Below are 12,684 nucleotides of genomic sequence, written 5' to 3'. Positions count from 1 at the left end.
AATACTGTTCATCTCCACCAATCGTGAAGCAAGCCTGCATACATATATATGGCACTTGTGAGAAGATGTTAGGCTGATAATATGAAGAAGGCAACGTTATTTTCACAGAAAAACATAACAGTGTACGATTCACCCATTCTGCAAGCAATTATTTCAATGAAACATAGGTAAACCTGCTCAGAAACTAAAGTTCAGTCAACTAAATCCTTGGCTTTTTGACTGATGCTTTAACAAAGTGTAATTTTACAGAAGCGTTGGCAACTATAAAAAAAAAGTTGAGTAGTATGTATTTTAACCAGCTACTTCCTTTCATCAGGAGGCAATAGCAAAATAACGCCAATGCCAAACCTGTTTTCAGTCAGAGCATCAGATACAAGTCTTAAGTTGTCCGCTAGCTCAAGAAATACAAATAACTTCCTGTTAGAGATTGTAATTCTTTGTTAGATATTGACTCATCTCAGTAAGGCTTATAGTATTTTACTAGTCATAAGATACAAGTCTTTATTAGGCCTATACCATTATCTGTGCTCAAATGCTTTATTCTAACATTTAGCAGAGGTCCTTGAAACCTGAAAGTCATCATTAAAATTCATTTAGAGGCAGTTTGCCTGCAATACTCATTTCATATATGGAGGTTTCTGTCTTACCCAGCTCTTACTGTCTTTTTGGTAGAAAAGCTGGAACTTTGGCAAATAGATGCAGCATGTGGAGGAAATGCCATTCTTGGTGCAGTTTTAGGAGTCGCTGCTGGAAATCCTGAGATACGACGAAGAGGTGTAGGCAAGCCAGACCGTTTCAGACTGGCAGGTGTCATGGGGACGGACCTCTCAGGAAAACAAGAATTCTGAAAGATCCCATCTTCTGAGCCTTTCACAGGAGTGCTGACTGCCATGGCACTAAAAAGGGAACATGCATTAGCCAAAACCTTCTAGAAACAGTTTTATTCAAACTATTCTACCATACAACAGAAATCAGTTTCCCTTTGGTCAGTAAGGGAACAGTAATCATAAAGTTGATAATCAGAGCATAGTAAGGACTTTACTTCATAAGAATTCTTTTATGAATGACTAGTGTATTTAGCACTGCAAAGAAAATCCTCCTCTTCTGAATAGGGTGGGGAGGGTTGTTTGATTTAGTTTTGTTTTTTTTTTTTTTAAATCGGTTCCAATAGTCATTAACACAGCTAACCTGGAGGGTCTCAAGGGACTAGACAACAAAGTTAGAACTTTTAAAGATTGTTGCAACACCCAACCATGTTGCATTCTAAGAAGTATGCCTCAGTACATTCAATTTTTAGTGAAGCCCTACCTTCCAAGTGTGCCACAAAATGTTAATCCAAGAGATGGTGTTGCTTTTAGCGATTTGTTTGGTGATGTATCTAAAGAGAAAAGTTTTGTTAATTGCTATCCACATTCACATTTATTTTTTTTTATAACAGATACCTTTCGGTTAAAATACTAATCCCTTCCAAGAGGCAGACAGAAGTGTAATGAAACAAATAAGCATTCAAGGTATCATTTGCTTTTAATAGCCAAGCTAGAAGACAGGTCATGCAAAGTATGTGCTTACCTCCAGTCTTCACTGGAACCTTAGTTTGACTTGTAGGAATGGACAAAACTCCAGCCATTGGCTTTGGACACAGGCTTCCTTTTGTTGCACTTCCATCTTTATTCTGCTGACATAGCTTCTGCAGACTGGGAACAGAGCTCAGCCTCTGAATTCCACTGCCTACAGCCTCAGATGATGTTGCAGAAGCTGAAGATTTAACCAAGCTTACAGCACTAGATATTTTGGGAGTACTAGCTGATCTTGCTTGCTTCCTGGATTTCTCAGTATTGGCAGCCTGCAGAGATGACACTCTGGTAGGTCTGACAAGGGCCAGCCTGTTTGTACTAGATGAAAGCTTAGAGCCACTTACATTAGCTTTTGAAGACATGCTTGATTTTCCTGAAATAGAAAGTTATACTTCTGAATCATTGCTTATTGCTAAGTTTTTGACTAAGCAGAATAATTACACTCACAGGAAAGAAAAACAGCAATTTACAGCATTTAAATTTATGTTCAAACAACTCAAGTTTAAGGAGAACACATACAACTACTGAAAACTCACTCTCTGAATTCTCCAGCAATTTTGTCTGTTTTAGGAGGTCTCCTCACCAAATTCCTGAATTACTACAATCAAGTCTAAGAATATTCAAGGAATGCCAAAACAGCTTGCAGATTCAAGTTATATTTTCAACATTTTCTCCCAGCATAGCTGGCTCTGTTCCCTTAAGCAGGCATTCAAGAAGGTAATTGTTCAAGTTACACCGATTAACACCACGGGCTGAACTACCCCACAAGTGCTTTTCTCAGTTTTCTGTACGGTTCTTACTGTTAGTCTGTAGGTTACTTTCATTAATAGGATGAATCTTGACTAGACACTTCTGTCGTATAAAGTAATTCTTATTAAGCTTTAACTTTTACAGATGTTATTATCCCTCCAGAAACAAAGTACAAAGTAAAAGTTTGCAGTAACTTCGTATCTTGATAGATCTACAAGAACTGTGGTGCTTACATCTGTCAGTATTTTCAGGAGACTATTTTCCTGATCCTTTCAGGCTTATTGAAAGGTCAAATTCATGTCTTCATTATAGTATAAGCCTCTTGGTTGTATTCAGTTATCGCCTCAGAGTTTTTTTTCCAATCTGCTTGAGTAAAGCTCATCTTTTTTAGGCTTACAGAAACTCAGAGTTTGGAACTAGGCCTTCCACCTTCCTTCCATATTTCAGTTGTTTTGGTGTTGGTTTTTTTTTAAATTCAAGTTAGACAAGCTTACAGCATTCAGAAGTTCACATACTTGGCTATAATAGAGAAGATCATGTACAAAAAGAACAGGTTTCCTGAGGCATTGTTTACTTTCTAGCTGTGTCAGACCCTCGCATGTAGGCATCAGGTGTACATGAATCTAGTTTTTACAAATGATAGAAAACTAAGATTTATCTTTAGTCCACAGGGATTTATTGGGCTAGCCTACAAAATTTTATTCTCCATTTGAAACATTTCTTACTGCTTGTATGTACTGCACACCATTAAAACATATCCAAACCCACAGTCCAAGGCATGCTTAGCTACTTCAAAATTTATTTGTGGCACAAATCTGTAGTAAGAGTGATTACCATTTTTTCCTATGGGAGAAATGGGTAAACTTGAATTCAGACTTGAGTTCATGCTGGAAACTGATGACGAAGATGATGATGAAGTAGTCTTTCTTGTGATACCACTGGCAACACCAGGAAGTTTCAGATGTGTTACCTTCTTTAAGCCAGGCTGAATCAGGAAATACAGTTTATTCAAAAGCAAAAAAAAATATTTAACACATTAATTTGCCATGCTTTTTCTTGGTATTATAGCTTTTTGTTTGTGAATTTTAGAGAAGCTCCTTCCTCAGATTACAGTTTAAAAAGTGAATTTTCTTAGAAACAGTTCATTATATCTGGGTTATTATACAGAAGAGGAACATCAGATCTAGGAGGTGGACTTATTTTTATTCCTGCCACAAGCTTGAGTACGGACTTAAAGGGATTAAAGAGTAAAAGGAGTAACCCCAGGCACCAGTATATGCTGGGCACCAACCAGCTGGAAAGCAGCTTTGCAGAAAAGGCCCTTAGGAGCACTGGTAGACAAGTTGAACATGAGCTGGCAATGTGCCCTTGCAAAAAAGAATGCTAACGGTATCCTGGGCTGCACTAGGAGTGTTGCCAGCAGGTCGAGGGAGGTGATCCTTCCCGTCTGCTCACCACTGGGGAGGCCACACCTGAAGATCTGTGTCCAGTTCCAGGCTCCCCAGTGTGAGAGCAATTTGGAGCTACTGGAAAGAGTCCAGCAAAGGGCCACTAAGATGATTAAGGGACTGGGGTGTCTCCCATCTGAGGAAAAGTTTAGAGAGCTGGGACTGTTCAGCCTAGAGGAGGCTCAAGGTGGATCTCATCGATATATACAAATATCTGAAAGGACAGTGTCCAGTGGTGCCCAGTGACAGGACCAGAGGCGATGGGCACAGACTGAAAAACAGGAGGTTCTACCTCTAAACATCAGGAAACGCTTTTTTACTGCAAGGGTCACCGAGCACTGGCACAGGTTGCCCGGAGACGCTGTTGATTCTCCATCCTTGGAGATACTCAAAAGCCTTCTGGCCATGGTCCTGGGCAACCAACTCTAGGTGGTCCTGCTTGAGCAGGGAGTTGGACCACATGACCTGAAGAGGTCCCTTCCAACATCAACCATTATGTGATTCAGGGAGGTGGCATGCAGCATGGAAGTAAGTGTCTAAAGCTTCAGAAAACTGACAGCTATAGGTATTCTACCTTCATACAAGTTATGGCAACCTTTTCATATGGTATAGTTAACTACACACATCAAAAACTTTGTTTCTTACAGAAAATTGCTGATCACTTACCTGCAGCTAGTGCTTTAAAAACAAAGGTAATGCTTGTTAATCCAACACATTTATAGTTGCTCTTAAGTATGTTCATTGTGTTATAGACTTACAACACACATTCAAGGATGGCAATTACAGAACAGAGATTACCTTTCCTTAAAACCATTATACACAACAATATAGCTTTAAATTAGGAAGTAAACTATATTCAGTTTTTTCTTTTCATCAGAACATCACAAAAATTATTTTCATATTAAGAATGCTTGCCATTACCTTACTTGGTGCAGGAAGGGCTTTTTTGTCTTGCACTGAAGAACTGCCACTGAACGAAGACTCAAAGACATCTGAAGCAGCACTAGATTTATCAGAAATTAGATCTTCAGATGATCCCATGCTGTTCAAGTCTCTTTTTGTAGAAATACTAGTACATTTTCCTGGTTTGGGCTGCAAATTTCAATGCAACATTTTAAAAGCTACTAGTGTTTCTAGAAACCACTGCAAAGGTTTTTACACAAATTGATTTTTCTAAAAAAACAAGACAGTCAATGAAGAAGCTTTTGAACCCAGTCAAGTCCTTAGTCTTTAGACTAATATAGTTTAAAGTTAGTCTAGTGAGTGTATTTGCTAAGTACTAGAACACGCTTGAACCCAGATATTGGACATGAACCTAAGGACAGTTCTGCAACAATTCATCACACAAATTTCATATAATCATGTTCACCTACATACTGTAACAGCTGTTCCTTACAACTATGAGATCTCCATTTAATTCATATTCTTCTGCTTTACTCTAGCTTTCCAAAAGATGAGACATTACAATAGTAGACTGCATCATCCAAACTGTCTATTTAGACAGTGGGGTACAGTTTGGCTAGTTAAAGCATTAAGACTGTGCCTTTTCTTATAGCACCCAAAATCAAGAAGAAACATATACCACAAAGGAATCAAAGGGGCCCCTATTTTCTATAGGTGATGGTTCCCAAGGAGCCAATATCACATTTTCAGTAAAATCTGCAGTACATACTGGAGCCCAAGCCATAAGGTGTAGAGCAATAAATTCCAGAAGATATTCTACCTACAGACTGGGATTTGTGCACACAAGGTCACTAACACAACTGTTTCCTTGCTATCCTAGAATAGTGACGCACTGGAAAATGTGTTTATTTGGTCACATAGCCACATCCTAAGTGTAATACCATTAATCCGTGCTTTTCATGATTGAGACAAGTTGTGGACAGACTAGAGCTAAAAGATTTTCCTGTCCTGTCAAAATAATTGTAGCTTCCCCCCCCCCGCATTGTCAAGGGTTAACAGTAAACAAAGCCACTGTTGCACGTCAAGTCACTAAGAACAGTGCAGTAATTTTACCAGCAACAAAACAGCGTTTAAACAGAAGCCAGGAATGATGGTATTCACAAAACCAGAATACAATGGAAAAGAAATTTGCCTGCAGATGCTCTACATTGTCATAATAGAAAAACTAGTTGGCTACTATACCATAGTATATGCCCTGAATTTTCTTTTTTATATATAATAACGTTTCCTGCCTAAGGATCTTATGAGGTAGAGAGACATCAGAAGATTAAAGTTCACTTTTAAAAATAGCTTGTAGACAGCTTAAACATTTCTAAAACACACAAAGGCCACGTTTAAAGAAAACATTGTTGTCCAGAAGCTGTCTTTACCTTTTCAATAGTCAAATTGCTTTTTGCAAGAGTAGATGGTTTTGCCATTGGCAGTTTGCCAGTTGCCTTCATATTTCTTCCCTTAGTTTTCTGTTCTTGTGCCAGAGATGAACTGGCAATTTTTGTAGGCGATACACAACTTTTAACAGGGCTTCTGTTTGGAAGAGTATGAAGAGCATGTGTTTTGTCATCTGACAAAAGTTTATCCAAATCCTTCTGAAAACAAGGTGGCAGCTGACATGCTGGGCTATCCCACACACAGTACGTCTCCCTTTTAACAGCCCTGGGACTTTTCTCTATATTTTGGTTTCTCAATATTTTCAATTTTGACTTTGAGTCCTCCACAAATTTTTCTATAATCTTGTTTTCCCGTTCTTCTGATTGGCTTATTTTAGTCTGTTCATTCTTGCTTCCAGTCTCTATTTGCAGTGCTAACAAATGAGCTTCTTTGAAAATTTCCACAAATTTCTCTCCTGTAAGTGGGCTCCACATGAGTTTATCATCAGAAGCAGGCGCACTCTTTTTTTCAGCACTTTTTTTTGCTTCAATATTGACAGCAATACATTTTTCTTTGTGTCCCAAAGGTCCAATAAAAACTTCATCTTCATTTCCACTACGAAGAAAAGTAAGTCAGCCCAGCACCTTACATGTGTCCATTTTAAGAGTATATTTACCTATAGACCCTTCACTTACCTTGCTGGAGAGAGCGAAAGGTCAAAATCAAACTTTTCATCAGACAGAAGAGGAAAGTCTGAAACTATAACAACATGAATTTTGTCACAGTGGGGATTTGCAATAAAAATGATTGCATTATGCTTTGACAATTTGATGAAGCTGATGTCAGATGGCAAAGAAAGTTTTAGCTACCAAGTTTAAATAATTAAAATAATAAAAACATGTTTTAGGTCAAAGAAATTGAAGGTACAGCTGTGAATATGATCATAATTGCGATAGATGCCCAAATATCATGAAAGATCTCAATGCTAATTTCTAAGCACCCATAATAGGAACACGGCATCTGGCTGTGGGAAAGGGCATCAGTAGCCTCCAATCAAGAAAAGTGAGAATATATAAACTAGAGCTGTAAGACAATGCAGTTGTCCTATCAGTCAGTTCTTTTCTGGTACAGACCACCACAGGACAGTAACAGGAGCCAGTGAGAAAGATTAGTTTTCCTATTAGCTAATATATACACTAAATATTAATTGAATCTGCAGCAGACAGATAAGGAGAAGGGAAGAGCTTAGATTAGTTATATGGAAGAGAGCTCGATGACATCATGTCACTACTACACATGCTCTAGCACCAGTGCTCCACAAGCTCTTGAGAAGGCTTGTAAGTCTGAGACTGGCAACAGCAGCCCACGCAAGGAAACAAGTACACAGAACAAGATATAAAGCAGATACAGGAGGTCTACTGATCTGAACTGTCTTAAATTTTAGTAAGGGATGCACCAGGTAGAAAATATCCCAACGTGTTCTCCACCTACCATTGCTCATGCAAATACCCAGTTTTTCTTCAATCACATGACTTGAGCAATGTGCTGCCATTTCTTTTCCTTCCTCCATAGTGTCTGGAAAATACAGAATTAGCTATACAGTGGGTTTAAAAAAACAACAAGGTCACAGAATTTTATGATACTGCCAAATTAGCAAGGAGGTAAACATTCCCTTCGAAGACTCTTATATGTTATGTTTAGGGACAGCCACACAAATGTGGTTTATGGGATGTCACACATCTCACCATCCTCTCTTGAAACGTGCTATCGAATTATCTGAGACTATGTGTATGTAAAGCGTTGCAACCTCTGTAAAAAGCCTTCACATACAGCAGCGATGCCTAGGATTTCTGAAATTCCTAAACGCAAACTCTGTGTTCAGCAACTAAACGCCTTATATGAATACGGCTGCAATGGGCAGCACAGCTAGTCAGCTGCAGCAGAACACTGCCACCCCACAGGCTAAAAAAAAATTTTTACAGCACTAATTCGAGACTGGCATTAACGGAGGCTCAGCACGTCTCTGCTCCGCAGAGGAAACGTGTGCAGCGCTTAAGACAGCGCCTTTCATTTGTGGACAGAAACCCATCAAATACGATCTTCCTGTGAGCAAAGGTAGACTCGTCATAGAATCATAGAATCATTAAGGTTGGAAGAGACCTCCAAGATCATCAAGTCCAACCATCAACCCAACACCACCATGCCTACTAAACCATGTCCCTAAGTGCCTCATCTACCCGTCTTTTAAATGCCTCCAGGGATGGTGACTCAACCACTTCCCTGGGCAGCCTGTTCCAATGTTTAACTACTCTTTCAGTAAAGAAATTTTTCCTCACATCCAATCTAAACCTCCCCTGGCGCAACTTGAGGCCATTTCCTCATGGACGACCCATTGAGGTAGGTCGTCCCTACCTCAACACAACCCGCTCAGGCTTTGCCGAGAGGTTGGCCAGGAGACCCTCAGGAAGAGCACCTCGTGCGCTGCGGCCGGACCGAAGGGGTTAACGCCGGCCATGGACCTACCGGGACTGGCCCCTCACGGGGCAGCTCAGCAGAGCCCACCGGAGCCGAGGGGACCCCGCACACGCACCCGGGGGAGGAGAAGCTGCCCGGCGTGCGTGGAGCCGCCACTAAACAGAGAGGTGAATTCAGAACCAGACTACAGTCCTAGACAATTGGAGTCTTTTGTTCATACCAGCGTATTAATTCTCTCCAGAGCTGGGTTGAGCACATGTTTGGCTGAGAGAGATTTAGGTTGCTATACCTTCACTTGTACCTGCTCTGCAGGATAAATACGGCCCATCAGTTTACCCTGCTGTTAGGCCTGTTATATTCTCTACCATGCATTTTGTTTTTTTTAAGTACGACAGGTAAGCATGTGATTCACAAATTGAATCCAGTAGTATATTCTTTATTTGCAGCGCGCTGGATGCACGGGGGATCTCTCCACCTATCGTGCATACCTGTGACAAAAGTTACATCGTATTTATACAATTAAGTAATGAATATTCTAATAACGCCTATACATATTTATTGTCTGACCACGCCTACTCTCGCTTCTTATGTTAATTAGTTCTTTTTCACTTTGCGTCTGCGCAGATCTTCTAAATAATTCTGGGCCGGGGTCGTTCCGGTGAAGGCTGATAGTCTTCCTCATCCCCTTTCACCTAGTTGGCACTGAGTTTTTGCTGATCTTTGAATATCGCATCTTCTTATCCTCTTCCATCCTTGGATCCGGGACTTAATTAACGGAATACACATAATTCTGTCTAGGTACTATAATTAATGGTTTACAAAGAGCAAGGTTGACACTTATTCTCCTGCTCCTTATCCTTGTGGATAACAAGCGAATAACCAGCTGCCCCTTATCTAGTGGGTAACAAGCGAATAGACGAATAGCGAATACATGTCATCTTGACCTTTCCTTTTTCACCGGCCTCGCTGTTTCATCCCCTCTGCTGGTCGCTGCCGAGCCCGGTTTGCCTGGCTGACCTCGGCAGCCGTGGCGGTGGCAGCAATGGCACGGGAAGGCTCCGTGCGCCTGCTATGTAGGGAGATCGGTGTCTGCAGTAGGTATCTGCAGACCTGCAGCCAGGACCTGCAGGGAGCCCAGGGGTTGTCTGGGCGCTCCTGGAGCGCTTTGCTTCGCGGCCCGGCTGGGATGCGGGGCCTCAGGGTGACTCCCAGCACAGCTGCTGCGCCCGTTACCGTGGAGGGTGAAGATGGACTGCCTTTGCTCCCTCCGCACCTTTGCTGGATATGATTGTCCAAGTAATTTAACTGCACCAAAAGGGATATTTATGTGTTGCTAAGCTGACATGAGGAATAGCAAGATTCCTGGATGTTTGTCCCAGCTACTGCCAATTATTGGCTGACCGACAGAATAGTTTTAAAAGTAGACCCATGTCAGTAAGAAACATCAGGAAAACACCACTCTTCCACATTTCTTCTGACATTTAATGCTGTGCCGTGCTTAGGGTTTTCTCCTAAAACATGCATGGCCTTAGAAATTGCAGTCGAGTGATGTATTCTGTTCTGAGTAATTTGGGGTTACTAACTAAATCACTGAACTGGAATCTAGCAGCTGAATAAGAATGATTAATCATGACTTGCAGATTTTCACATAGACAAAATATTTTATAACCCTTTCTCTACTTGGCCGCTTACATTTTGGTATCTTTCATGGAGTCTTGCAAGCAGTGATATGCAACTTGAGTATATAGCAAGTATCCTATGTTGTGGCTAATATGCACAGTAAAAGGCTGGGACAGATAGGCTACTAGGCTGAGTATTAACATGCTCACTTCCCACCTTTCCTCCCTCCCCATCACCCCAGGAGTCCCTCCTGGCAGGCAGTGGTCAGTCAGCTGGGAAAGTGTCAGGCTTTGTTGCTCATAAAACAGGCCAATCCTCATTATTACAGAGTTTCTGTCTTCCAGCTTTTTATCTCAGGATTTTATACCTGTTCTCTTCGGTGTTTTTCTCATGGGTCCCTGAATTACTATTACTGATGTAACAATTTCAGTTCTATGATTCTACCTACCGTTCTTCTCTTGCATTGCTTCAGCCTATAGAATATCTCACTCAGCAATTTTGCTCAAATTGCTCAACAGCAATTTTTTTTTTGGTAAGTTGAGCAAGGGTCCCTGGCTGTATTAACAAAAATGGACCATGGGCATTATGAAGGATAATTTTCCACAAAGAGAATTATGATACAATAGAAGAATAAGAGTTGGGACATCTCCAGATTTTATTATATGACCAAAAATCAACAATGTCACCCTTCTGAGATGAGGCTTGCACATACCTCATTTTGCTTAGTTCAGTCAAAAAGTGAAAGCATCAATAAGAAACAGAAAACCAAGATTAAACTAATGGGGAAAGGGCAAATAGGCTGTGCTATAGATCTTAGGACTGAAGTAGAAAAAATATATAAAGGAAAGTAAAAACATACAGGAAAAATCCAGTGTACAGCTTTTATTGCTGCATCTATCACTCTGTATGTGTTATATAAGAAAACAGAATCTGAAAGTTGTAACTGCCAATATTCTCAGTCTCAGGTCTGAAAAAGCTAGAAGTGATTCAAGTCAGTAATTCTTCACTGATGTCTGGATTTCTTCCTCCAAGTCATTGTAATATTTCTATTTTTCTGTATTTAATATATTACTAATAATGAAGAATGATATGAGGTCCTCGGTAGCTCCACTGGTTCCAGTGACACAGTTTTACTCACATAGCCATTAGAAGTAAACAGCACGTGCACTTCCATTGAAATGCACACTGATGTACTAGTCTTGTGACGAGTTTACTTAACGGAAGTGGAGACTCAATGAGTTTCTGTTAAACGGTCACAGTCTCGATGAATTTAAAATAGTTCTTTTTATAAATGTTATTTATGCAAAAGTGTTTTAAGACAGATGAGAGTATGAGTAAACAAGCTCAGTCTTAGTTTTCTGGAGTGTAAGTGATATCCCAAGACATATTTGGAAATTGCTAATTGATTTACTAAAACTAAAGGAACCAATTTAATTTATATAAAAACATAAATGCTATGTGAAGGAAAGGCAAAAGCCTTTCAAAATGCACCAGAACTACAAGTTCAGATTTGTCTTAACAGCAATGATATGTGGCAATAAGCTTAAACTAACATTTAAATGAGAAAGAAGGGTTTGGGTTTTGGGGTTTTTTTGGCAGTTTAAAGATGATGCAAGATGATGTTCACATTTTGTTTTAGGAAAGAAGGGCTTTGGCCTGTTTTTCTAAACTACAAATTTAAATGTGTATGTTCATGAGCCCTACAAACAGTTGCTGGACCATTGGATTTATTATACTAAAGCCACCATTAACCCGGGTAATCATGCAATGCCCAGCTTTTGGGAGACCTTCTGCATTGGCACAGCCTCTTGTTCATTATGGCTCCAGGTGATTAGGGAAGAACAGGATGTATGTGACTTTGTGCCTAACCCTAAATGTCCAAATGTTTTCTTTTGTGCTGATATACTGCTTATTGACTGCTTATTGAATATGATTGTGTTATAAAAGCCTGTGATTATTAAAGAAGGCACCTACTTCTTCATAAAAATATTTGAATATTAGAGCACATCTAAGCGATGGTGGCTTGAAATTTCACTCCAGGCAAGTTAAACCAAATTACAGTGGTAGAAGGGAACTAAGTTTTACCCAAACATAGCCTGTGATCTAATAGAAAGTAGTTCTAAGTTACAGCTCATCCTGCATTTTTTGTCACCAGCACCCTCCATCTGTCCATTACTTGTGTTGCTAAGAATTTGGCAACACTTAGCAGCGAGCTACTGCTTATAAGAAGGGATCCCAGCAGCTAAAAGAAGCCAGTCGTCGGGATTACTCATTACTTCCCTTGTGAGCTGCTCCAGGGAATTTCTTGAAGAGCTATGTCAAAATTAGCTTTAGAAAACCAGTAATTTGAGAACTTTGATTGACATCTATCAAGTGCTGCCAGATTAGTGTTGGTCAAGTTGGTGGGCTTGGAAGCAAGATTCTTTTTGTTGGTACTGAGTGAAGATTTTCCTCTTTTGTGCAAGGAAACAAGAGGATAAAAAAGG

At 40.1% G+C, this 12,684-nt stretch overlaps 1 protein-coding gene across 1 annotated transcript in view; it reads right to left on the bottom strand.

Moving 5' to 3' along the window:
• The window catches only part of GTSE1 (G-2 and S-phase expressed 1), an 11,165-nt gene extending 3,492 nt beyond the window's left edge, over positions 1-7,673 (bottom strand). The window contains exons 1-8 of the mRNA XM_009324377.1: positions 7,595-7,673; positions 6,799-6,862; positions 6,106-6,718; positions 4,694-4,864; positions 3,159-3,309; positions 1,570-1,947; positions 1,309-1,378; positions 648-896 (exon numbers count right to left, since the gene is read on the bottom strand). Of these exons, the coding sequence (XP_009322652.1) occupies positions 648-896; positions 1,309-1,378; positions 1,570-1,947; positions 3,159-3,309; positions 4,694-4,864; positions 6,106-6,718; positions 6,799-6,862; positions 7,595-7,673 (1,775 nt within the window). The remainder of the gene's footprint in view (positions 1-647; positions 897-1,308; positions 1,379-1,569; positions 1,948-3,158; positions 3,310-4,693; positions 4,865-6,105; positions 6,719-6,798; positions 6,863-7,594) is intronic.
• Between the last annotated feature and the right edge of the window lie 5,011 nt (positions 7,674-12,684).

Source organism: Pygoscelis adeliae, unplaced genomic scaffold (genome assembly GCF_000699105.1).
Source record: "Pygoscelis adeliae isolate BGI_AS28 unplaced genomic scaffold, ASM69910v1 Scaffold315, whole genome shotgun sequence".
Taxonomy (NCBI): domain Eukaryota; kingdom Metazoa; phylum Chordata; class Aves; order Sphenisciformes; family Spheniscidae; genus Pygoscelis; species Pygoscelis adeliae.
Note: the sequence above shows the minus strand (reverse complement) of the source record. Positions and strands in the feature narration are given on the sequence as shown.